Consider the following 26,905-nt stretch of genomic DNA (forward strand, 5'->3'; position numbering starts at 1 on the left):
AATTAAAAAATAAGATATCTGGACTGCTTAGAATCAGGATTAGTGAACAGTACCAAATTTATTAAACTTGAAAACATAAATTTCATTGTGAGGAAAGAACAGGAGAATATATGGCAAAGAAGACAAACACAGAAAATTGATGGAGACTATCTATCTAGCTGGGGCTTGCTCTCTTTCTCCTGTAGACATCAGTTGAAATCACCTCACGTGCCCTTCTGGGGCTGAACCTGGAAATAACATCCCCCAGCCAACCCTGTGGTTATGTATGACAGAAAAAGAAAAAAACTGAATTGCAACAAGGCTGCCAGAGGAACTGTGTTTTCTCCTTTAATGTTTCTGTGAGCCCACTTACCCAGCTAGTAACTAGGGTCCACTGAACAGTAGACTCAGATAACAACACTGTCAGTGCAGTAATGGAGGAAATTCTGGTCAAACACATCTGTATTTACTATGTTTACATGCACATGAGAGAATAAGTGAGCCTGCATTTATACAGTTATTGGGTTAAAAGAACTAACTGAAGATCTCTTTGCCGGAACCAGTAAAGTCTAGGGTGGCTATAGCAATGCAAATCTGAGATGTAACTACAAGTTCCGTGGGAAAAACAATACATAAACTATGAGCTCCCAGCATATCACCCACGCACAGAAACAAATGGGAACAGGTGGGAGAGCACAACTCCACACGTCAAACGCACAGGAGAGACCTGCAGACACGGCCTTTAGCCCAAAGTACACGTCAACAAATTAGACTTGAAGGTGCCACTGGCCTCCAAACTTCGTCTCCTCCTTTAAACCCCGATCCTTAAACAGTTTACATGGACGTGAACCCTGCAGGGCTGAACGTCGCCAAGTGAAAAGGATGCGTCCTACGAGGCTTGCAAATCCTACGTTTGCTAGAAACTCTACGTCTACGAGGCTCCCCCAAAGCGAGCAAAGTATCGCGGGGCGGGGAGGAAAAGGGAACCTCCAAGAGCAACAAAAACAAAGCACGCCCGCAGGGTTGGGACTTCCATCGCGCGCGCCCGCCCGCGCCGAGGACGCGCGCCCGTCGGCGGCGCGCCTCGCTAACCCTCCTCTTCCTCCCGCTTCCAATCAGCGCCCTTGAAGCGCAAACAATAAAGCGGCGCTTTGCAGCCCTGAGCCGGGCAAAAGGGGGTGGGGTTGTACCCATCCTTCCCCGGGGCGGTGTTGCGCGGACGCACGGCCGAGGAAGGAAAGGGAGGAAGGAGGGAGGACGGGCAGGGGAAGGAGGGAGCCGGGCAGCCGATGCCTAGCGCGGGACACGAGAGGACCGCAGCGAGGATGGAAAGGGCGACCCAGACAAGCGGGCGGAACGAGGCTCGGCTGGCTACGCTAGAGGCGGGCGGGCAGCCACGCTCTCCTTCCCTCTCTCGCCGGGCCGGTCCTGCTCGCACAGCCCTGGGAGGCGGCGAGTCGGGGCCTGCTGCGCTTTTCCCGCTCGGGACAAGCAGGCGGCCCACGGAGGGGCACATTTGGGGCGGCGGCGGCCTCCTTCCCTGCCCCCTTCCCAGCCATCCGGGCGGAGTTCTCTCTCCGGGAGAGGAAAGGGGCTCCTGGCTCGGCGGGCGCCATTTTGTCCGCCGCCATTTTCTCGCCGCCTCACAGGCCCCGGCCCTCGCCCAGGGTCGGCGGCGGAGCGCGGAGGGGAGGTTTTCCCCGCCCTCCCCCGGCTCTTCGAAGAGCGGGCCGGCCCTTGCGGGCCCTCGGGTGGAAAAAGAGGGCGAGGCGACGGCGGGCCGGGCCGGGATGCGGCGGCGCCGAGGATAGGCCTCGGGGCGCGGCCTGTGCTGAGGCCTGCGCGCGGCCTGCCGCTTCTCCCCCTTTCCCCCCTCCCGTTGGCCCCCCAAATCTCTCCCCGTCGCCCGCGGCCTGACGCCCCCTTTCCCCTCCTCACCTTCGCTTGGCGGGCTCGGGCCCGAGCGCGGCGGTGGAGGCTGAGAGACTCGGCCGCCTCGGCTGCCGCTTTCGGGGCCTGGCCTTGGGATCCGCCAGGTTCGAGGCCTGCACCAATCACAGGCTAGGGCTAGGAAACGGCAGGCGGGCGGGAGCGCGCGCGGCCTGCTCGCTTACTCTACCCCCCCCCTCCTCCTCTCCATCTTTCCCCCTCCCTTCCCCCACTCGCCGTCTCGCGACCAGCCGTTGCTGGCGCGCGTCTTTTAGGCAGGCAACCGCTTCTCCCCGGCTGGTTGGAGCATGCGTAGCAAGGCGAGGTGAAGTCGCTGCCAGCAACTTATGCCATTAGACGAAAGGTTGTTGGAGGGGGGGGAGTGATTGAGACAAAACAATAAACAACGGCGGAGGGTTTTGCGAGGAGGGCGCGGAGAGGAACCAACCAAGGCAAAGGGAAAACGCACACAACTTGCGGGACAGGAAGATGGAGCGTGCGTTTCTGTGTCAGATTCTCTCAAAATTGCATTGTCGGTCCCTGAAACAACATATATGGTCAGATTTTTAAAAAATCTATATTTGCTGCTGTTGGTCGTCTTGTTTCTCTTGGAGGGGTATCACTGTCAGAATGCAATAAAATTAGGGTTCCTCTGGCCATCAGTGAGATGGGGTAGGATTACTGGCTTCAGGTTGGGAAATTTCCAGAGATTTGGGGATGCCAGGTGAGACCAGGGAGTCGCATGCGATTTCAGCTCATCTCCGAACTACAAAGTCCAATTGCCTTGGAGAAAATGGCTGTTTTGAGGGATGGACTTGGGCATTGTGTCCTTTCCAGGCTCCAAAGCCAAGTCTCCGGGAATTTTCCAACCTGGCTCTGTCAACTCTAGGATGGAGGCTGTGAAGGGCAGGCACCTCAGTGGGGTTCAGTGCTATTAGGACAACCATTCACCTCATCCATGTTTTCCCCCGGGGAACTGATCTCTAGTCTGGAGATGAGCTGTAAATCCAAGCCCTTCCTGGAGTCAGGCATCCTTAAGTGAAATGCAATAATAAAGAAAAAACCCGTGTAGTCAATTATTCTGAGTTGAATGGTCATTAAGGGTACTTGGGATGGGATAATTCAGGTTCATCTCCCCGCCCCTGCTCCCATCACTAAACATTTTTGCAAGATGGAAAGCGAGGGAAGGATCCACTCAGCATCTTAAGGAGTGATCTCTTGTTTATGGAAGTATGCTGAATAAAAATTCTGTTAGTTTTCAAGGTGTCTCAAGATTCCTGATTAAGGATTTCTGTTTCCTATTAAAAAATCTTTGTATAACATGAGCCAATTTTAATGTTTGATTTTTATAGAGCGTTGCCAGTGTATATGACTAGTAAAAGTCCCTGACCTACCTTACAAGGCTATTGTGAGGACAGCACAAGAAGGATGTAAGCTGCTTTGGGTCTTCATAGGGGAGACAATTATTCATAAATGATAAAGGATAAAGTTAATAGGATAATTATTTGACCTAACCCTTTTTTAGGTTTGAGGATCATTCTTAAGGAAGTCTGCTCCAAAGTCCCATGTTATTCATTTCCAAAGTTCTTAGTATTGCATAACAAGTGTCTCTCACAACTTTTATAGATTCGCCAGACAGTCTGCAGAGACACAATTTTAGATTTTCATCATTTTTTTTGTTAGTGAGAAATTGTTTTTGATACTGAATTTTTCCACTCTTTCCCTGACACAAACTCACTTCTTTGGGGAAAAGGATGCACATTTCTAATTTCTTAATTTTTTGAAAGCCCCCCCCCTCACAAACTGGCAGTAGCGAGTGCCAACCCCGTGTAGTTGGAGGATGCGGAGATTGGATGAGTAAGATTATGCCATCATTGTTGCTATTGTGACCAATTGGTTACTAACCACTGTAATTTTATTGTTTATTCGTATGGATTTTAGGGGATGGGGTTATGTGAGCCGCCTTGAACCTTCGGGGGGAGGTGGGATATAAATACAACAACAACAATAATAAAAACCACAAGATGCATCATTAAATAAGAGATGGCAACCACAAGGCTTTTGGAATGATACTTAAACAAAATATGAGATAAAAGTCAGGATGCAATTGCTCTTTTCCAATCCAAAACGTGAAGCTTAAATTCTTTAAGCCTTGCACTGAATAGAATAATAGGTTTATTGTTGGAGCCAGAGGCCATAACAACCAGGAGAACAAACAAACTTCTAACAGCCTTGTGTTGAAAAACGTTTCTGGAAACTTCTTTGTGGAATTGCATCTTCACCTTGATATAGCACAAGCATTAACTTCTTTCATTTATCACTGATGGAGAGATGAAAGTATACCCCCAAATGACAGGAAATTAATTTTAGGGCTCATTGAACCTATTAGTAATTACTTTTGTTTGAGTTTGTGTTAGTGGAAATGAGGACAAGCATCACTTGATACCCAGTGTGCCTTTTGTCAGCCAGCAGTGACCAATTTGTGGTAAAGGGAGTTTGCACAACTATGGCAGGTGGGAGAATTGTGCTGGTTGCTGAAAACATTTTGAGTGGCTGCTGATCTGGTAGGTGGGAGGTGGCTAACCATTGACAGAACAGCAGAATGAACATTAATGTTCTGGCCTGCTTTCATGAGCCTTTGGAATCCCATAGTGTTGCCAGCTCTGGCTTGGGAAATTACTATATAGTTGGGGTGCAGAGCTTGAAGAATGTAGAATTTGGGGAGGGAACTCAGGAATATGATGCTGTACTCCAAAGCAGCCGTTCCCTCTAGGATCTGAAGATCACTTGTAAGTCTAGATGACCTCCAGCCACCAACTTGAGGTTGGCAACCCTTGAAGTCAACAAGGCTCTGCTTCAGTTCCTCATTTGTAGAATAAGAAATACGGAGTTCCCTTTGGAAGAGCCATTGCAATGAAGAATAAAACAGTCATTTATCACGGAGTATAATAAAAGTGCTACACGCAATATGCCAGCAAATTTGGAAAACTCAACAGTGGCCACAGGATTGGAAAAGGTCAGTTTACATTCCAATCCCAAAGAAGGGCAATGCCAAAGAATGTTCAAACTACCGCACCATTGCACTCATTTCTCATGCTAGCAAAGTTATGCTCAAGATCCTACAAGCTAGGCTCCAGCAATATGTGGACCGAGAAGTTCCAGAAGTACAGGCAGGATTTCGAAGAGGCAGAGGAACTAGAGATCAAATTGCCAACATACACTGGATCATGGAGAAAGCTAGGGAGTTCCAGAAGAACATTTACTTCTGCTTCATTGACTATACTAAAGCCTTTGATTGTGTGGAGCACAACAAATTGTGTCAAGTTCTTAAAGAGATGGGAATACCAGAGCATCTTATATGTATCTTGAGAAACCTATATGCAGAAATATCAACAACCTCAGATATGCAGATGATACCACTCTAATGGCAGAAAGCGAAGAGGAACTAAAGAGCCTGTTGATGCGGGTGAAGGAGGAGATTGCAAAAGTTGGCTTGAAACTCAACATCAAGAAAATGAAGATCATGGCATCTGGCCCTCTCAATTCCTGGCAAATAGATGGGGAAGAAATTTAGGTAGTTAACAGATTTTATTTTCCTGGGCTCAAAGATCATTGCAGATGGGGACTGCAGCAAAGAAATTAAAAGGGGGAGGAAAGCTATGGCAAATCTAGACAGCATCCTAAAAAGCAGAGACATCACCCTGCCAACTAAAGTGCGTCTAGTCAAGGCTATGGTCTTCCCAGTTGCAATGTATGGCTTTGAAAGTTGGACAATAAGGAAGGCCAAGCGTCAAAGAATTGAGGCTTTGGAATTCTGGTGCTGGGAATACAAGGCGAACAAACTGGTCAGTCCTAGAGAAGATCAGCCCTGCCTGCTCCTTAGAAGGCCAGATCCTGAAGAGGAAACTCAAATACTTTGGCCACCTCATGAGAAGGAAGGACTCCTTGGAGAAGAGCCTAATGTTGGGAGCGCTTGAGGGCAAAAAAAGAAGGGGATGACAGAGAATGAGGTGGCTGGAAGGAGTCACTGAAGCAATCAGTGCGAACTTAAACAGACTTTGAGGAATGGTAGAGGACAGGAAGGCCTGGAGGATCATTGTCCATGGGGTCACGATGGGTTGGACAAAACTTCGCACCTAACAACAACATAATGGCAGTGAAATACCTTGGGAGGTAAATCAAGAAACAGGTTTTTGTCAGCTGCTTTATTTAGTGGAGGAAGCAGAGCTAAAGTTTGGAGACAGGCTGGGACTCATTGGTAGAACATCTGCCTTGCGTGCATAATGGCCCAGGCAGGTTCCCTTCCTGGCATTTGTAGTAAAAAAAAAAAAAAAAAAAGATCTGTAATAGGTACTGTGAAAACCTTGACCTGAGTCCCTGGAGACCTGCAGTGGCATAGCCACCTGTCTTGCGCAAAGAAGGTCCCAGGTTGAATCCTTGGCCTCTCCTGTCAAAAAGGATCCGATAGTAGGTGATGTGAAATCCTGGAGAGCTGTTGCCAGTCTAAATAGACAAGACTGGCCTTGGTAGTCTAATGGTGTGGCTCAGTGTAGGGCATTTTCATATGTTACAAGATACTGTCACTTCTAAATGCCTGCCATTTTTTCCTTCTACTGCCTGCGAAGCTAGGGATGTGCTATTCTTTCAAGTGGGCAACTGTAGCTTGGCCTGTCTTGCCATTGGGATTGCCTAGGTGGATAGATAAACTTATTTTCAAGCAAAGGTCATTTGTACATAGGAGCTGACTGCTGATCCTTTACCAAGCTCTCCAGCATCTGTTCTCTTGGTGTGCCCTGAATCTGGAAGTATTTGGCACTAACCAACAGTTGTGATGTACAAATATTTCCTCATTCTCTGGAAATACAGCTTTTTTTTGGGGGGGGGGGGTTGCAGTGGGCAAAATCTGTAAATATTTCTGATTTTTAAATGCAGATGTGCTCACAAGGGAAGGTCAAAGGAATGGATGAGTGCCATAGAGAACAGGGATAATGCCTTTCCTCTCCCATATGTGAATGTGCCCAATGGGGACCCAAAGCGGTTTGCATTGGTCCCCTCTTTTCCATATTGATCCTCATAACAGCCCTGTGAGGTCAGTTAGGCCAGGGGTGAGCAAACTGGCCCTCCAGATGTCCATAGACTACAAATCCCATGAGCCCCTGCCAGTGAATCCTGACGGGCTCATGGAAATTGTAGTCCATGGATATCTGGAGGGCCACAGTTTGCCCACCCCTGATTTAGGCTGTGTGAGTGTAACTGGCCCAAAGTCACCAAAGAGCTTCCATGGCACAAATGGGATTCAAACCTGGATCTCAAGTCCAACACTCTTAACCACTATACTGCACTGTCTGTCACTGAATGCACTACCAGGTCGTTGAGGGGAAGGGCAGAGAAGGTGGGTGCAGTATCTAGAACAGAGGTGGTCAAACTGTGTCCATGGACTACAATTTCCATGGACAAGTTACTTTCATGCTATCTCTTACTTACATTACCATTTGGCTTACATTACCAAAGCATTATCTTTGAAAAACAGATGTTGTTTGGGGTGATCTTTTTTTTCCAGAAAAAGTCACAGAAATGGCTAATCTCACTCAACATATGGAAGGACCATTTTCCATGACTGGGAGAACAAGTCACTATCAGACCTGAAGGCTTAATGTTGAAGAGGAAAACAAAAAGAGTCTAGGCTGTAAAGTCATTATTGGCTAGTAACGATACATTTGTACATCCATCAAAGCTTACAGCGTAGAATGCAGAACATAAAGGACAATCCATGCAAAGTAGACTGGCAGATAAAATGAGCACCACTTAGAAAGCTGGCTGTTGTTTCAGTGGAGATCATGGGATCTGACTTCCCCCGTTTATGCACTGGGAACTTCACTGCCCCAGCTCCCGTGCAGGAACACAAATCGGGGGACGGATGAGGCATACATGGCCAAATGCTCCCCCGTATGGGTGCAGGAAGAGGTGGGGCAACCTGCCACGACTAAAACTCCAGTCTGCAGCCTGGCATGAAACCTCCAGTGCATAAATGGTCTTTGAGAACATTTTATGCTTCCCCCCCCAAAAAAAATAGAAACCCATCAGTTTGAGCAGGAATAAGACTATAGAGTTTCTGTATCTATAAAAGCTTTGAGTCATAATTATTTTGTGGGTGTCTAATCCCATAAGGCCTAACAATGTTTCCGTTACTTAGAAAAGTCACTGATGGATGATTGTTCTTCTAGTGAAATCGAAGATATTCTGACGGGACACCTCTCTGGCTGTATTTAGTAGATTATGCTGGGTAATAGTTTGTTTCTGGCATCTTGTAGGTCCTTCTTCATAATATTGTTAATAGGGTTTTTACGGGGCATTGTTACGTTTTTTAATTGTTAGCTGCCTCGAAGCAACACAAGTGATGAGAGGTGGGATACAAAATTTAAGAAATAAATAATAAATAAAGGAAAGTGAAAATGGAGCAATAGAATGGGCTGCGTAAGGAGGTGGTGAGCTCCCCTCTCTGGCAGTCTTCAAGCAGCAACTGGACAGATACGTATCATGGATGCTTTAGGCTTATTCTGCATTGAACAAGGGGCTGGACTAGATGGTCTATATGGCCCAACTCTATGATTCTATAAGTCACAGCATGCATGCAGAGTCCTAGTACAGTCAGTACAGCATCATATTACTTTGGGTCCCCTTCCTGGGCAGCGGAGAGACTTCGGGATACAGCAGTAGTTTCCTTTACTGGAGGGAGCAGAATCTGTGTAGATGTCAGTCTGCTGGTTGGCTGTTTGGCGAGGCTGAATATTCCTACAGAATTCTGCACAAAATAATTTCTGCACTTATCGAAATAAATAATGAAAAATATGCAAGCTAAGCGACTTATCAGTCGTACCCTTCTGTGACATTTTCACTATTTGAGAAAGGAGATTTCCGGATCAGGCACAAGGGTAGGCCCATGTAGAGCGAGTTACAGAAATCTATTCTGGAGGTGACTGTCGCATGGATCACAGTAGCTAGGTGGTCAGGAGACAGGTAGGGCACTAGTAGCCGGGCCTGGCAAAGATGGAAAAAAGCATAGCCCACTACCTTCTTGACCTGGGCCTCCAGTGTTAACGAGGCATCCAAGGTCACCCCCAAATTCCTTGCCTGGGGGGTGATGGTCAGTTGTGGCCTGGCCAAGGTGGGTAATCCTGATCTGCTCCATTCTGCCCAAACTACAGGACCTCCATCTTGGCAGGGTTGAGTTTCAGACGACTCTGCTCGAGCCATCCAGCTACGGCTTCCAAACATCTGGCAAATGGATCTGGGGGGAATCAGGGCGGCCGTCCATCAGAAGATACAGCTGGGTGTCATCAGCAGGGTGTTGGAAAAGAGTGTTTGCTATGACGATTGTATTGACAAAATTCTACCAGCCTGTGCCCTGCTTCATTTTGTACTCCAAGGCTAAACTTGCCTGTTATCCCGGTTATCTTTTGGCTTCCTACTTTAGCATTCCAATCCCCCATGATGATAAGCACATCATTTTTTGGCGTTGCTTCTAGAAGGTGTTGTAGGGCTTCATAGAACTGGTCAACTTCATCCTCTTCAGCAGCAGTAGTTGGGGCATAGACCTGGATTACTGTGATGCTGAATGGTTTGCCTTGGATTCGAACTGAGATCATTCTGTCATTTTGGGGATTGTATCCCAAGACTGCTTTTCCTACTCTCTTACCGATTATGAAGGCTACTCCATTTCTTCTGCGAGATTCTTGCCCACAGTAGTATACCTGATGGTCATCTGAATTAAATGCACCCACTCCTGTCCATTTGAGTTCACTGAGCTTGGCTAGGAGTTAGGAAACAAGAACAATAAAGTTGCTCAGGCAGCCACAGACGTAGTTCAGAATCACTTTCTGGAGGTCCCAGCAGCAGGCAGTTCATCATATTCCCACACCAATCCCATCTAGAATGCAGGCTGGCTGAAAAAAACACCTTTCGGTCTAATTATTTATTGTGTGTATTATAGCCAGAAGATCCTAGGATTGTCTGACAGCTGAACAAGAGATAGGTGGCTTGTCCTTGCCTGCTTCAATGCCATGATTCTGTTTTCCTTAGAGATCTCTCATCCAAATACTAGACAGGGCCAACCTTGCTTAACTTCCAAGATCTGACCAGCTCAGGTTTGTCTGGGACTATCCAGGTCAGGGCACACCTTTCTGTGAAAACTACCAACTGCAGTTTACTAATGTAACGGGATTAACTTTTGCTTATATATTCCTACTGTTATGATGGTCAGTTCATAGTCTGATGAAGAGTGCTTGCACTCGAAAGCTCATGTCTTGAATAAATCTTTGTTGGTCTTAACGGTGCTACTGGACTCTGATTTTATTGCACAGGAATCAGATGCCTTTCTAGAATCAAATACCCCCATCTGCTGGTCGAACCCAACCATCCCATCCTTGGAAAAAAATACAGCCCCAAACTCTAATGATCACCAGATTTAACAGAATATGTTTAATATTTTACACTCATATTTTAACATATTGCCTTTCTGTTGATAGATGCTTCTTGAATAATCATCCAGGCTAGAGACAATTGCTTGGTTATAGTGGACTGGAGGTCTGGTCTGACTTGCATGAGCACTGAAATGTTATACATCTTTAAGTATTTGAAAGGTTGTCACTTGGAGGAGGGCAGGATGCTGTTCCTGGTGGCTGCAGAGGAAAGGACCCACAGTAATGGGTTTAAACTACAACGATATAGGCTAGATATCAGGAAAAAAATTTCACAGAGTAGTTCAGCAGTGGAATAGGCTGCCTAAGGAGGTGGTGAGCTCCCCCCCCCCCCACTGGCAGTCTTCAAGCAAAGGGTTGGATACACACTTTTCTTGGATGCTTTAGGATGCTTTGGGCTGATCCTGCGTTGAGCAGGGGGTTGGACTAGATGGCCTGTATGGCCCCTTCCAACTCTATGATTCTGTGATTCTATTGGTAGAGTTTTGCCAGTCATAGAAGTGTGATACTGAATGCAGTAAATAAATCTCCCAAGAAGTATATTGCAAAGAGGTAAACTTACATTGTAAAGTAGATTCAGTTCACATACAGGTTGCAGGCAGAGGGGGAGAGAGAAGCCTAATCTAAAGAGTTCATTTCCTGTGACAAATGGCCAGGTTGTCCGGCATCACATATGTGGCAATATGAGGGCACTGCCTTTACAGGAGAGACCTGCAGAGACATGAGTCTTCGTGGAAGGCCATGTGCACAGAGTGGGAGGACAATGGGAGAGAGAGAGAAGGGGTCAGAGAGCAGCTGCTAAGTCAAGACAAAAAGAGTCATCCCATTCAAGCCATCCCTATACAGCAGGGGTAGTCAAACTGCGGCCCTCCAGATGTCCATGGACTGCAATTCCCAGGAGCCCCTGCCAGCATGCGCTGGCAGGGGCTCCTGGGAATTGTAGTCCATGGCCATCTGGAGGGCCGCAGTTTGACTACCCCTGCTATACAGTGTCCAGGCATGCTGAGTCACTCACTCCAACCATCTCTTGGGGTCCTTTAAATACCAGTAGTATATTGTGGCTTAAGCTTGTGTGGATCGGTGTTCACTGTATGCACAGAGTGCATCTCAGCTGACATATGACAGAGGACAAAATGTGGGGCCAAAAATCAGTGAAATGCAGGAGGTCTGTTTGTAAGCAAAGACCGGCTGCCTACCAGAGAAGCAAAGCAACCAGTCACAACAACAGCTGTTGTCAATCTGGATCCATTTCCAAACAGTGGTGACAGAGCCCTTCCCCCCTCTCCAGGATTCCCTCCCTATTGTGCCTAACGGTGAATGTTGTGTGTCACTAAATGCCACAAGGCAGCCAGCAGGGAGAACGAATCAGCGGGTGAGCAGGTGGAACATCCAGGGAGAATGACACAGCAGTCCAAAGCAAGGCCGGTTCCAGATTTTGGAGTATGCTGGGCAGAAGTGCTTGGGGCTCCTGCATCCTCCTATCACCAGAGCTCCCTCATGTTTTCCTTTCCACGCTCACACCTGAATGCCCTCCACTGCCTGTGCATCATTCTCATGCATGCAAGCTATCCATGTGCTACCTGCACACCCTTTCCCCAAAAAACACTGAGAGAACTGTTGCTCCTGCTCTCAGGAGGGCACGGCCAACATGCCTTTCCTTAATGGCATTGGGCATCTAGAAGCAGGGGTACAGGTAGGTGGCAGGGGAGCTGTGTGGGTGGGAGTCAGCAGAACTAAAACTCACCAGAAGTCTGGGCCACAGCAGATGCCCTACTTCAGGGTACACCGATGTTAGCCCTGGTCCTACATCTGGCAGCTCCAGGGGTATGCAATAACTTCAGCCCTGTGAATGGTTCACCATACTTCTCAATTAGACTGTGGGGCCCCACCTGACCAGTGGGGGGGGGGGGGGATCAGCCTCCATTTTCCTGCAGGAAATGACCCAATGTGTGCTAACTGTGTTCTACAATTCCAATCACTGTAACAAGAACCATTGACACTTTGTTTGGTCTGTGAACAAGATGGAAGGTGGAACTGCAGCATTTATACAAAGTCTATCCCCCTGAGTTCAATGAGGTTTCTTCCCAGGTGCATACTTCAGCCTGAATTAAGCCAGGTGAATCTCTGCGTTTTTAAAGGATTCTAATATACTGCATTTCATTTGTTAACAATAGAACTCCTCTTCTGTCTAAAGCTGACCCACCTGCTTTCTCCTGTACTATACCATGGTCTGCTTCTGCAAAAGCCGACCCATTGTATAAAGACAACAGCTGCTAAAGCCAAGGCTACTCAGGCACAGCGGCTACTAAAATCCATAGTACTCCAAAGCTGGTCACATTTTGGATCCACGTACCAATAATCCTCTCAACCGTGAGTTGGGCATCTTTAAGCAGAAGGAGGCAATGAAGAAATCAAAGTTTATTGTTCATGTATGAGCCTCTTGTGGCGCAGAGTGGTAAGGCAGCGACACGCTGTCTGAAGCTGTCTGTCCATGAGGTTGGGAGTTCAATCCCAGCAGCCGGCTCAAGATTGACTCAGCCTTCCATCCTTCCGAGGTCGGTAAAATGAGTACCCAGCTTGCTGCTGGGGGGTAAACGGTAATGACTGGGGAAGGCACTAGCAAACCACCCCGTATTGAGTCTGCCATGAAAACGCTAGAGGGTGTCACCCCAAGGGTCAGACATGACTTGGTGCTTGCACAGGGGATTCCTTTACCTTTATTGTTCATGTTTGAATGACTTCTTGGCTCCAATGCATGTCACAAATGGCCAGTTTGTGTGTAGGGGTTCTGTTCCTGCCGACACATGTATGTATGGGATCAGGGGTTCAGAATTTACCTTACTGAACTAGCTCAGTGGCACTCACTTCATGTCCTTGAGCCACCCACACTTTCTCAACTTACTCTACTGTGAGGTTCCTACCGATTGCCACAATAAGAGATCCTGATGCTACACACTGCTGCCCACATGGACGCCTGGCCTTACCACTCCCCTCAATGGAGCGAAGGTGAAGGGAAGGAAGGGAAGGGAATGGTGTGGGGGGAAAGGGGGAGAGGAACAAAACCTCAGTATTCAGGTTAAATTAGCGATCCCCAACCTGTGGGCTGCGGACCACATGTGGTCCTTCGACTAATTGGAGGTGGGCCCCGAAGGACGCCTTCTCCCCCCCCCCCGGTCCTTTACTTCACCCCCCCCGGCCCTTTACAACACACTTCGGGTGTCATTGTCTCCCATCACTCCCAGATGGGACTATCTCGTTGCAGAGAAACAAGCTCAGGGTTCCCATTGATTTGTCATTTCATGAGTTAAAATTTCCATGAAAATAAAATGTTCCTTATGTTCATTGTTGTGGCGTGTCTGTATCTTATTTTGAAGGGATGTTTAAACATTACCATAGCGATCAGAGAGCGTTAGGGCAGTGGTTGAGAGTAGAGGAGTAAACTACCCCCCCCACACACACACACACACACCGGGCCTCAGTAAAAGGCACTGAGTGGTCCCCGGTGAGTGATCCCCGGTGTTGAGTGGTCCCCAGTGATAAAAAGGTTGGGGACCACTGGGTTAAATCACCGTGTTGGCACTTTGCAATAAATAAGTGGGTTGTGGGTTACAGTTTGGGCACTAAAACTTTAACCATCACTGCCTTATGTTATTGCCTAGTTCATCTCCATGGTTGGGCTGGCCCTGGTTGACCCAAGAGCAGACTAATTTATAAGTCAAAGTGCGTGGAATTACGAATATCTTTATTCTTTCTTTATCCTTTAGGAAATAAACAAACCTCATCACGTATCTCACCTAGAAAAATACCCCAGTATATTTTCCATTCTTGGCCTCTGAAATGCTAAGCTGCTTGAAATGTTCAATTGCTTTATGACATTTCTACCATAAAGGATTGTGAAATGAAGCTCAGGTCATTTGCAAAGAAATCCGTTATCCACAAGCTTATCAAAGATGCAAAGGAGGACAGTGAAGCTTCTGTCTCATTTAACCTTTGCATGGAACAAGCATTTCGGCAGTTATGCAAGTCTGACAATTATTCTGCCACCCAGTTCTTAGTCATAGGACAAGAGTCTTCAGTGCATCTAGTAACTGTATTTTGATCCAGCCATCTTTTCCCACTCAGTCTTGTGCAATGCAGGAATTGATAACTATCTGCCCACCCACAGTGACCCCAATTTCAAGCCCAAGTAATCCGTCCCCCAAAGATCTCCAGAATCCAACCTGGCCTGGAGAAAATTCACCTATCATCCCACAGGAGCATTTACCGATTTCTGGGTATGCAAGGTAGGGCCACAAGGTACAAACACTGGTACGTCCCTTCCTGCCCACCCACTCACAATCTGCCTAAGTTCATAAAACCAGCAAACCTGTCAGATGACTAACCTCTGCTAAAAACTTCCAAAAGACAGAGAACTTACCACCTCCCAAAGAAGACTGTTCCACTGAGGAGCCACTCTATCATGAGACAGCCTGTGAGGTGGGTGAGGCTGAGAGAGCCCTGATACTATTGCTCGGTCAAAACAATTATATCAGGAGTCTCAAAGCGGCTTACACTCACCTTCCCTTCCTCTCCCCACAATAGACACCCTGTGAGGTAGGTGAGGCTGAGAGAGCCCTGATATTCCTGCTCGGTCAGAACAGCTTTATCAGTGCTGTGGGGAGCCCAAGGTCACCCAGCTGGTTGTACATGGGGGAATCAAACCCGGCTCGCCTGATTAGAAGTTCGCACTTCTAACCAGTACAACAGACTTGCCCAAATCTGTCTGGCTTGGATTTGCTTTTATTAAAACATCTGCAGCCTAACTGCAGTCAGCTTCTCATTCTGATAATGATTAATGCCAGCCTTGTTATTTCTTAGTAAAGGTTCTTACATATTGCATTAAAGCATTATATGGATTTGTAAGCTGCCTGGGAGGCACTTGGAGTGGAAAGGCAGGATAAAATATATAAATCTTGTGTGCAGACTGCTCACACTTCAGCCAGTTCTCTCTGTGGAACTATTCTATTTAAGAAAATTTCCCCAGGAAAGAAAAACTTTTGATACTTCCTGTTAATACCTCTGATTTGCCCTTTGTGACATTTTATTAGCCTACCTTCTTCAGATCCAGCACTGTCACGTTCCCCCACCCACCAAAGATGTTTCCTGAAAAGAACTTTTTTTGATTTCAAGTGGCAATTGCAACATTTTTGTCCAAATGTGTCAATGGGGTGTTGCCAAGTAAACACAGTTGGGGAGTTATTAGATGCCTTGTTAACTCATGCACCTAAAGAAATAACCTAAAGAACCGCCTTCTTTAATTAAAATTAATAAATTCCTCTACTTTCCAATAAATTGTTCACTTGTAGGTATGGTTGCCAACCACCAGGTCTTCTGGGTTTATAGCTCATCTTGAGACAATAAAGAAAATCACGTGGAGAAAATGGCCATTTTGGAAGGTGGACTCTATGGCATTCTCATAGTTTGGAGGGTATTGGAGAACATATTTATTTAGCATAGCTAGATCAGGAACTTTCTGATGTTTTTCAAGTAATCTCCTCTAGTGCCCTGATTGACCCTTTGGAGACTTCCTGCTCTTTGATCGTACTTCCTCCCTGCTTGCCTCCAAAACAAAATAAGCTAGGCAGTTAGTTAGGTCTCTTGCCTGAACCTCTCCCTTCTGGGCTTTGTTCACGCTAAGTAATAAGCTGTGAAAGTTGGACCATAAGGAAGGCTGAGTGTCAAAAAATTGAAGCTTTTGAACTCTGGTGCTGGAGAAGACTCTTGCAAGTCCCTTGGACTGCAAGGCGAACAAACCGGTCAGTCCTAGAGGAGATCAGCCCTGCCTGCTCCTTAGAAGGCCAGATCCTGAAGATGAAACTCAAATACTTTGGCCACCTCATGAGAAGGAAGGTCTCCCTGGAGAAGAGCCTAATGCTGGGAGCGATCGAGGGCAAAAGAAGAAGGGGACGACAGAGAATGAGGTGTCTGGATGGAGTGACTGAAGCAGCCGGTGAGAACTTAAATGGACTCCGGGGAATGGTAGAGGACAGGAAGGTCTGGAGGATCATTGTCCATGGGGTCGCGATGGGTCGGACATGACTTTGCAACTAACAAAGTAATAAGTTAAAGGGAAAGGAGATTAGGGGAGGATAGGGGTGGGATTATGATGCCAGTCCCATTGTGACTCGCCCTATGAACCGTGCTGCTAGCTTAATCACCAGCCAGAGTGGCAGGGTGGGAAATATGCTTCCGGATGCTTGGGAGCTGCAAGGAGTGAACGCTACACCCCCATCTTTGTAAACGGCAAGGAGAAAAAACAAGGAAGGAGGGTGGGGAAGGAGGGCAAAGAACAGGGGTCTTTTTTTCTTTCTTTCCTTTTGTCTAACAAACAGCCCTTTGAAATGGTGAACAAAGAGGAAGATCCCCAATCAGAGGCCCAGCAGCACTCAAGGTCCCTGGTGGGAAGTGATCAGCTCCCCTGCTGCTCTCTGCTTTCATCATGGCAAATCCTGGCTCCCTGAACCGTTTCCGGGTTCGCCCAGCAGAGCCGCGAGACTGCCCAGAAATTCTGCGTCTCATCAAAGTAAGAGAGAAAGGAGGACATGGACCAAGAGCTTGCTAGCCATCCAGGTCTGCCTGACTGTCCACAGGAAGGGTTGCTCCCCTTTGCTTGCAGCAGGCCCCAGGTTCAATCCCTAGCACCTTTGGTTGAGTGGATTTCACAAGTGCTGGCCAAGGCCAGAGATCCGGAAGAGCCGCTGTCAGTCCAAGCAGACAAAACTGAGCTAGGTAGGACCCGTGGTCTAATGCAGCATAGGGCAGTTCCACAGGGCTCACGGGGCAGTTACATTATGATACAAGGCCATAAAGTGATGTAGGGCCGGCTGTGGGACTGGATTCTTTGCCAGTGCAGCAGCTTGGGCTGACAAAACTGTGCTGGCATTGACCACCATTCCCAGGTGTACAATGTGGAAGCAGCACAGCAAAATGGATGATAGGAAGAGAAGACTAGGGATGCCTATGATCTGCAATTGCATGTACCACGAAGAATATCACAGGTGACATCTGCATGCAGTCCCACCCATTGTGTGAGTATTTTACCAAAACACCCAGGCAGAAGTCATGGCTCAGTGGCAGAGTGTCTGCTTGACAGGCAGAAGGTCCTAGGTTCAGACCCCAGCAGTTATAAGACCTTAGAGAGTTGTTGCCATTTTCTACCAGGCTTGTTGATAACCTTTTAAATTTAAATTTCTCTCCCCCCCCCCCCAACCACTAGAAACAATGGAAGATGGGAGCACTTCCTTTGGGAGCCCAAAAAACAGCCCCTCGCCAAGCCCCAACTCAATGCTTAATTAAACTCCATGGTGACCATTGATTATAATGGTCCTCACACAGTATAGTGAAACTGAAAAAAAATTGGTATCTCCAGATATTTACTGAATCCAAATACCATTCTAGTATTGGGATTCAGGAATATTGGGAAATATTGATATTTTTAGGTTGAATGTATCCCAAGAATATTTTAGGGGGGGGAGTTGCACCCTCCCTACCCAAAAGCCACCAATTTTGTGTTCTCTTTTCCTTATTTAGTAAGTACTACAGACATCCAGGTGTTTAATTGCCTTTGAAATGAGGCCATCTTGTTTATTTATATTTATTAATACAATTTCTTAGCTGTCGCTCCTGGTCTTGCCAGCTCACAGTGGCTTACAACAGAACTTAAAACAATAGAATAAAAATACAATAAAATCACATCCTAGCCCTACCCCCATACCAACCTTCACCAAACCAATCCTTCCAGCTCCCAGTTGTCATCTCCAGGTAGTTGTTCCAGTTTGACATTCTAAGGAGCGGCAAGATCTTCTAGTCCAGTTGGCCTCAACAAGTGCCTGGTGGAAGAACTCTGTTTTGTAGGCCCTGTGGAACTTTGACACCATCACCTCCTCATTGGCCATGCCATCATTCCATAAACCTAGCAGCTCTACCCTTCTTCCAGTTTGACAGTCGAGAGTCCGTCTTGGTTCTTTTAATAAGTACTGGATGGGTATTCTCTTCAGAGACTGGTGAAAACTGATCTTTCACAGCACTTTAATGAAGCTCCACGATTGTTAAAATGGTACCAGTTTGGTGTCGTGGTTAGGACTGTAGACTTCTAATCTGGCATGCCAGGTTCGATTCTGCACTCCCCCACATGCAGCCAGCTGGGTGACCTTGGGCTCGCCACGGCACTGATAAAACTGTTCTGACCGGGCAGTGATATCAGCGCTCTCTCAGCCTCACCCACCCCACAGGGTGTCTGTTGTGGGGAGAGGAATGGGAAGGCGACTGTAAGCCGCTTTGAGACTCCTTTGGGCAGAAAAAAGCAGCATATAAGAACCAACTTTTCTTCTTCAGTCATATCAGGGCTCTCTCAGCCTCACCCACCACACATGGTGTCTGTTGTGGAGAGAGGAAAGGGAAGGCGAATGTAAGCCGCTTTGAGCCTCCTTCGGGTAGAGAAAAGTGGCATATAAGAACCAACTCTTCTTCTTCTACCTTCTGGTTTCTTCTCTTGGTAGGAGTTAGCTGCTTATGAAAATATGCCGGATGCAGTTAAAATAACAGAAACAGGTAAAACAAGGGGGGGGGGAAAGCCTGGTATGACATGTTTAAGAAACTAAAAATGTGCAATTTTACTTTTATCCCATCCCCCACTAAGAGAGGCAGGGTGGAATAGTGGGAGACTCAATTTCAAATCCTCACTCCACCGTTGAAATCGCCATCTCTCTTGATGGAAGGAGGGCCTTGGGCCATTCAGTCTTTCAGCCTAGCCTACCGCACATAGTTTTCTTTGGGAGAGAAAAGTAGATAAAAGAAGAACCCCACTGGGCAGAAAAATGGTGCTTGGGGTGCTATGCATGGCTCCCTCCTTTTATCCTCAACCTCCCCCCCCCCAATGAAACAAATTAGGATGATCAGACAGTGACAGATCTAGGGTTGGAAAGTCCCTCAGGGCCACTGAAAGGGAATGGCAAGTAGCTGGTAGATCCAGATTGGGAGATTCCTGGAGATTTAGGGATTGAGCCTGGGGAGCACAGGGATTTCAGGGGGGTTCAGTGCCAGGGGAGTCCATCTTCAAAGCATCCATTTTCTTCAGAGGAACATGTCTCTGTAGTCTGGAGATAAGCTACAATTCCTGGAGTCTGGCATCCTTAGCTTGGCCCCAGGGCCACAAAGTGAGTTCCGTGGTTGATTCCCTGGGAATCTCCACTCAAAATCCAAACACTCTGAACATCACTGTTGGAGATGAAGTAACATAGAATTGGTACTCATAGTAGGTTGGGCATTTCAATCTCCAGAATTCATTTCTAGGCCTGGGATTGAATTCTTTGACGAGAGTTCCTTGGAGAAATGGGAGGGGAAAATATGTGATATAGGCCAATTCATTTCCTATGTCTTAAATCATCATAGATAAACCATCATCATGAATAAAAAAGCTGCCAGATCCAGCCCAGTATTCCTGTTTCCCATCATTAGATAGATGCAGTGGAAGGAGCACAGGTGGGGGAACAGAGGTCAAAGCCATCCCCCAATTACTGACCCCTCTTGGCAATGGGTATTCAGAGAAACACTGCTTCTAAACATGGAGGTTCCATGAAGCCACCATGGAATGATGATGGATCTAACTTTTCTGCAGGCACAATTTACTTGTTGGCTGTCAGAGGACTCCAGCAGAATCCAGAAAGCAGATTCTGGAGAACTCTTGATATTCTGCCCTCTCAATCTACCATAGCAGAACCCCTGGGTCTGTCAGGAAGTTGGTAGTAGATTTGTTCCACTTATAACTTTATTCCACCATTTATTCAATAACCGTAATATTTTCAGATTTACTTCGAGATGGTTTCGGTTCGCGCCCTTTCTTCCACTGTTTAATAGCAGAGGCAAGAAAGGAAGATGGAACTGGAGGTAAGCTTTAACCATTTCTCCTGGTATCAGGTCCTTCTCTGTGATAAATCCGAGAATTCTTTTAGGCCTAAAAGTAGACACACCCTGACTTGGATAGTCCAACTGCCCAATCTCTGTCAGATCTTGGAAGTGAATAGGGGCAGCCCAGGTCAGTGTTTGGTGTAGTGGTTAGGAGTGTTGACTTCTAATCTGGCATGTCAGGTTCGATTCTGCGCTCCCCCACATGCAGCCAGCTGGGTGACCTTGGGCTCGCCACGGCACTGATAGAGCTGTTCTGACCGGGCAGTGATATCAGGGCTCTCTCAGCCTCACCCACCCCACAGGGTGTCTGTTGTGGGGAGAGGAATGGGAAGGCGACTGTAAGCCGCTTTGAGACTCCTTCAGGTAGGGAAAAGCGGCATATAAGAACCAACTCTTCTTCTTCTTCTTCTTCTATTTGGATGGGAGACCACCAAGAAAGTGTGGGGTCGCTATGTAAGGGCAGGCAATGGCAAACCATCTCTGAACTTCTCTTGCCCTGAAAACCCCACCATAAGTCAGATACGACAATGGCAAAAAGAAAAAGATAAAAAGAAAACTAGCCACAGGATTACAGCACCCTTTCCCCCTGCACCATTTTCTTGTAAAGACAGACGTACATGTCCAGGGTACAGGGCCCCAGCGCATGAGATCATGGTCCAGTACATGAAGGGTGCAGAGTTGTTTAACCCTTCCCCCCCACACCATTTTCTTGCAATGTGCAAAGACTCTCTCTGCACACGTTCAGGGTACACTCTGTACAAGTAAGCATGTCTGAACCTGGTCAGTGCTGGGTGGGAGACCATCTTGGAATTCAGCATATGTCGAGTTCGTTGTGGAAGGAAGGAGATATAGAGACATCACTGAAAATAAATTTCCCCCTCTAACACAGGCGTTTTCACCAACGCTCAACAAATAGAACTGAACCTATGGCATTTTTTTTACATGCATGAAATACAAGTACAAATTAATTGGTGACGCTGCAGGAATCCTGCAAGGAAGGGAAAAATCAGCTGCAGGGGATTAAGAGCAGAAAACCACAAGATTTGCAAAGGGTTAAGCATCCTTCTCTGTCCTGGGTTGCTCCCCATTCAAAAGCCCTGGTTCCCAAGGGCTGCTTGTCATTAAAACACAACCACTAGAATTTCAAAGACAACTGTTGCCTTGTCCCTAGATACTGAAAGTTTGGAGATTGTTATTGTATGTATTGCTGTCAAAACCAGTTTTGGCCTGAAAATACCTGCTCCCATTTTTAATTAAGTTCAGCACATATATATTCACAAAGATTATCTTGTGACTTAACAGAAAGCTGAATTCTGGTATTCTTGGTTTGTCAGGTTTAATCAGTTTAATAACCTCGAAAGCCCCTTGGATGGAAAATGGAAGAATGAGAAGAAAAACAACAATTGATTAAAGCTTTAAAAACTGTGTAACTAGTTTTGTACACCCAAAGGGCCTTCAGATTTGTTCTTCCGTAATCACAGACCTCCCTGTGCTCTAGCAGCATGACAAATGACTTTTGAAGTTTGGCAGGGAAGCAAATATAATTTGTCATATGATAAGTGTGGAGTGGAGGTTCAGCTGATCAATGAAATCAAATAAATCCTCACCAAGAACACATACTAGCACCTTGGGTTGGTCCTAACTAGCAGCTTGGTCTTGGGACCAAGCTAATCAAGATGCAGGAAACCTCATGTTTGGAGTTTCCAAATTTTTATATAGCCGCTGTGCAGGAACTGATTCCGATTAATATAAATTGCTTCTCTTTTATGATTTGCCTGACAAACAGCTGATCCCCAGAGAGGAGTCTCTTTGCTGGATCAGCTGTTTTTTGGGCTATGGGGGGGGGACAATCTGTTGGAGGAAAGCCAGTTGAAAATGCCCCCCTGCACTGGCTGAAGAATATCTGATCCACAGAGAGCAGTCTCTGTGTATCAGCTGAAGGCAGTGATTTGGGGGAAATATGGCTTTTCTGAATCAAGCTCAATCCAAAACCCAAGATGGAAACAGGGATTTGGGTGATTTGGGTTATGTCAATTTGACCCGAACCTGCAATAACCAGATTTTTAAAAACATACCTAAAACTAACCAGGCTTGGCTCTGAGATCTGAGTAACCTAACTAGGTCAGTGCTTTATTGGTGTAAACTGATTTTGGATTGGTTCTCTAATGACATTCTATCTTGTCACTGCTCCTTGAGTTTCATGGCTATGAAGTAGAATACAACATATAAGGATAATTTATTCTGTCTACTAAATTGTAAGTTCTTGTACGCCTCCTTTCTTATCTCACAAAGGCAGCTGTATCGATGCTTAAAAGGTACGTAATTAAAGAATTTTTCCTTAGCTATCTGGTTGATAGCTCTTCGAGATTCACCTTGATATTGTGTTTCTTTATACAGATATCTTTTTCCCTCCTTCCAGATATTGGTGTTGTAGGCTTTGCAATGTACTACTTTACATATGATCCTTGGATTGGCAAGTTATTGTACCTGGAAGACTTTTATGTCATGGATGATTTTAGAGGTAAAACAAAACTGGTCACCCAATCCAATTTATATATATGTATATACTGAATGCTTCTAACAGATAGATTGGTTTTTGTTTTTTTAATAATGGGAATATATATTTCTACTTGTGATATTATTGCTTGCTGTGGGAAAAATCTTTTCTGTTCAAGACCCAGGAAACCTTTTCCTAGTAAATCTTGGAGGGCCCATATCCAGCCTGTGCTGAGGCTGCTGCACTGGTTACCAGTTGCCGCCCAGATCCAATTCAAGGTTTTGGTTTTAATCTTTAAGGACCTTTGCGGTCTGGGCCCCACATTGACAATGGAATAAACAAAGTAAGTGCAGACTCTGCCCTGGTTGAGGCCAGTTGGACTTCCCTGGGGCCAGGAATAACCCAACAGATTGGTACCCACAGAGCATAAAGCTCTGTGGGGGGCACCTGTTGCCCTATGCCCCCCACAGAGCTTTATGCTCTGCGGGTACCGATCTGTTGGGTTATTCCTGGCCCCAGGGAAGTCCAACTGGCCTCAACCAGGGCAGAGTCTGCACTTACTTTGTTTATTCCATTGTCTATCCTGTTGAATTCAGATCGATTTGAACTCGGGTCTTCCTCTCCCCCCCCCCCCACTGAAACAGGAAAGTGTTCTGCACGTGGTTAGGGTAGTTCAGAAGGGGGGGGGAGCCAAGCCTCTTTCTTTCTTTTCTTGAAGGGGGGGGGAGAAGATCAAAAAAGGCAGAGGAGGGAAGAAAAATCCAGGACCGACAGAAGTTGAGAGAAATTAGGGGCTTCTCCTTTAAGGCAAGCTTGTCACATGACCAGGTGTGGCCTATCAAAGGTTCTCTACCACTGAGCTTGCTTTCCCAATCCAGATTTGAAAAATATTGAGGTTTAAAAGCACTCTATCGCACAATAAAGGTAGGGTCACTTTGGATCAATCCTTCTTGCTGCAGAAGGAAAATTTAAATCTCCCAAAATCCAAACGGAAATCGCATTCTGTATAGACAGCAGGGACTGAATCGACCTGGGATTGGAATAAAAGCTCTGTGCAGTTTACACCCAGGGCCAGGGCCTTTTTGTTCCTGTCCCCTACCTGGCGGAATGAGGTCCCAGAAAAGCTGTGGGCCCTGCAGGAGCTTCCAGCATTTGGCAGGGCCTATAAAATGGAACTCTTCCACCAGGTCTATGGTTGAGGCCGGTACGGCCAGGGAGATCGACATGGCCCCCCTTTCAGGCACTCTGTGCCACTTTGCAATCTGACATCTGAATATGGAGGTTCCTCTTAGTCACCATGGCTAGTAGCCATTGATAGACTTATCCTTCTTGAATCCATCGAATCCCCCTTTAAAGCTTTTTATTTCTGTGGTCATCACTATATCCATGGACATGGAATTGTAATCCATGGACATCTGGAGGACCACAGGTTGACTACCCCTGATCTATGCCACTGGTTCTCAACCTGGGGGTTGGGACCCCTCTGGGGGTCGACCGACCCTTTCACAGGAGTCGTGGCAGGGTGAGCAGCTTGGCTGGGGGGGGGGCTCCACCACTGCTGCCGTTCCTCCTGAGAAAGACTCTGCAGAGAAAGCAACCTGCATCTCACTAGCCTTGCATACCCCTTGCTGGCGTTGACAGCATGTAATTCAGAGGTAGTCAAACTGCGGCCCTCCAGATGTCCATGGACTACGATTCCCATGAGCCCCTGCCAGCATTTGCCGCAGGGGCTCATGGGAATTGTAGTCAATGGACATCTGGAGGGCCGCAGTTTGACTACCCCTGATGTAATTTATGACAACCCTGAAGGCCCATGTCTTATGTAACTATTATCCAATTTGCAAACTATTTTAAACAATGTGAACTCACACAACTGCATTTTTTCTTCCATATTGTATTTTGGCAGGCTGGGGCATTGGAACAGAGCTTTTAAAGAAATTAAGCCAGGCAAGTTAATTCAATATCTTACAAATATATCATTTTGTAACCTGTATTTTGACCCACTGATTCCGTCTACGGAAGTTGCTGAACTGCAGGTTGACTGAAAGCTACTATATTATTCAACTCTGCTGGAGGACTCAAAAATAAGAAAAGATCTGTAGGAAACTAGTGGGCAAGTTCTTTGGCCCAGTTCACTCCCAGAGCAGGTGAGGAAGGACTTACGGACCGGTCCACTTCAGACTGAAGGGGGAGGGATTGCACATTCCTCCATATAGAAAACTCTCGCCACTATGGTGAGCCTCCAGATATGCAATCCTGTGTGTTTCCTTCCCAACAGATAGCTCTCGAGAACAGCTGTAGTTGCATGCATTTCCTCGTTGTCGTTTGGAATAAGCCGTCTATAGAGTATTACATGAGGCGTGGCGCTTCAGACCTTTCCACTGAAGAAGGCTGGCATCTCTTCAGGTTTGACAAAGAGCAGCTTATCAGAATGGCTGATGGACAATAAAAAGAACTTCTCCACTTTCTTTTATTATCATTCCAAGCTTTGAAGCCAATGAGCTCATCAGGTCTGCAAAAAACATATAGCCTGCCCATTGTGCTCTCCCGTTCCGTGCCTCTCAAGCCAGGGTAGTAAGAGCAACCGAAATTAAAAACAGTTGGCCTGCTTTGTGACTTATTTTGATACGTTGCTGCTATTGTTATTTTGCCCAAGGACGCTGACACAGCCCTGCAATTTCCTGGCAGGCTCTTACATTTCATGTTTTTCCACGCAGTTATACAACTGTTAACGCAGGCCAAATCCTGTGGCTTACCAAAAAGGTTTACAGCAGGGGTAGTCAAACTGCGGCACTCCAGAGGTCCATGGACTACAATTCCCAGGAGCCCCTGCCAGCATTTGCTGGCAGGGGCTCCTGGGAATTGTAGTCCATGGACCTTTGGAGGGCTGCAGTTTGGCTACCCCTGGTTTACAGGGTATAACACTGCTCATTCATTCATTCATTCATTCATTCATTCATTCATTCATTCATTCATTCATTCATTCATTCATTCATATTTATATACCGCCCTCCCGGGGGGCTCAGGGCAGTTTACATAATAACATAAGAACAATACATGGAAGAATTCTGCTGCAGTAGATCTTTAGCTGGGTCAAAGCACCAGCATAAAGGATCAAATGGCACTACAGTTAAGCTGACCACTAAGGAACAGCATCCATTCCATCTTAAGGTATAACCTCTTGTTCTCTTTTATGTGCAATTCAGCTTGTGCGGCCAGATGCTTTTCTCAGGGCCCAATGTATTTTCTAGTCAATATTCAGGAACTGGATGGCTCAGGCTAGAATCATCATAGAATCATAGAGCTGGAATCTAGGGTCATCTAGTCCAACCACCTGCACAACGCAGGAACTCACAACGACAAGGCTAGACTGATCTAGCCCGCGGAGTCTCGTGGATCTCACTGGATCCCTGAATGCTCTGTGGGATCCAATGCCTCCTGGTAAATCTTTGGTGGTGTTAGCAGAGGACTGGCAGTCCCGTCTGACTGCTATTGACAAGGTCGCTCCCAAGCACCCTCTCCCCAAACTGGCTCTTTGGTATATGGGGGAGCTAAGGGAGAGAAAGAGGGAAGCGAGACAGCTACAGCAAGTGTGGCAGAAATCTCACGATGAAGCTGCAAGAGCAGTTTATTGCATGCTTACGAGGGCCTATGGAATGGTGGTTAGGGTCGCTAAACATAAGTTTAATGCCGCCTTTATGGTGTCTGCGAGCTCCCACCCAGCCCAATTGTATAGGGTAGTTGAGGAAAGGCGCCAAAATAGTCAATGGAAGAAGAGTTGCTTCTTAGATGCCACTTTTCTCTACCAGGAGTCTCAAAGCAGCATACAAGGCTCTTAGAATCATAGAATAATACAGTTGGAAGGGACCCTATGGTTCATCTAGTCCAGTGGTCCCCAACCACTGGGCTGCGGCTCCCCCCCCCCCCAGTGAGAAACTTCCCAGGCCGCAAGCAAATCGGCTGCCAAAGCGGCCGATTAGCTTGCGGCCTGGCAAGCTTCTTTTTGAGGGAGAGGGGGAGAGGGAAGTGTGGCCGCCGGCGCAAATGCGCATGCGTGGCAGGTCCGTGCATGCGCATT

General features: G+C 46.7%; 2 protein-coding genes across 10 annotated transcripts in view; one reads left to right on the top strand and one right to left on the bottom strand.

Moving 5' to 3' along the window:
• The window catches only part of ZNF711 (zinc finger protein 711), a 29,444-nt gene extending 27,343 nt beyond the window's left edge, over window positions 1–2,101 (bottom strand). For 6 of the 9 annotated variants that reach the window (XM_077308446.1, XM_077308449.1, XM_077308450.1 and 3 more), the window contains exon 1: window positions 1,918–2,100. The gene's annotated coding sequence lies outside the window, so the exon portion shown is untranslated. Of the gene's footprint in view, window positions 1–1,917 lie in introns of all 9 variants that reach the window. The other 3 variants (XM_077308441.1, XM_077308442.1, XM_077308451.1) reach the window with 2 other exon arrangements.
• A 14,472-nt stretch (window positions 2,102–16,573) lies between these two features.
• Window positions 16,574–25,448, top strand: SATL1 (spermidine/spermine N1-acetyl transferase like 1). Its single transcript, XM_077308420.1, has 6 exons — window positions 16,574–16,947; window positions 18,923–18,974; window positions 20,229–20,309; window positions 22,750–22,851; window positions 24,734–24,778; window positions 25,110–25,448. Exons 1-6 carry the CDS (start codon window positions 16,864–16,866, stop codon window positions 25,274–25,276), a joined length of 531 nt encoding a protein of 176 aa, XP_077164535.1. The 5' UTR covers window positions 16,574–16,863; the 3' UTR covers window positions 25,277–25,448.
• Window positions 25,449–26,905: the final 1,457 nt, after the last annotated feature.

This window comes from Paroedura picta, chromosome 13 (genome assembly GCF_049243985.1).
Source record: "Paroedura picta isolate Pp20150507F chromosome 13, Ppicta_v3.0, whole genome shotgun sequence".
In the NCBI taxonomy this organism is placed as follows: domain Eukaryota; kingdom Metazoa; phylum Chordata; class Lepidosauria; order Squamata; family Gekkonidae; genus Paroedura; species Paroedura picta.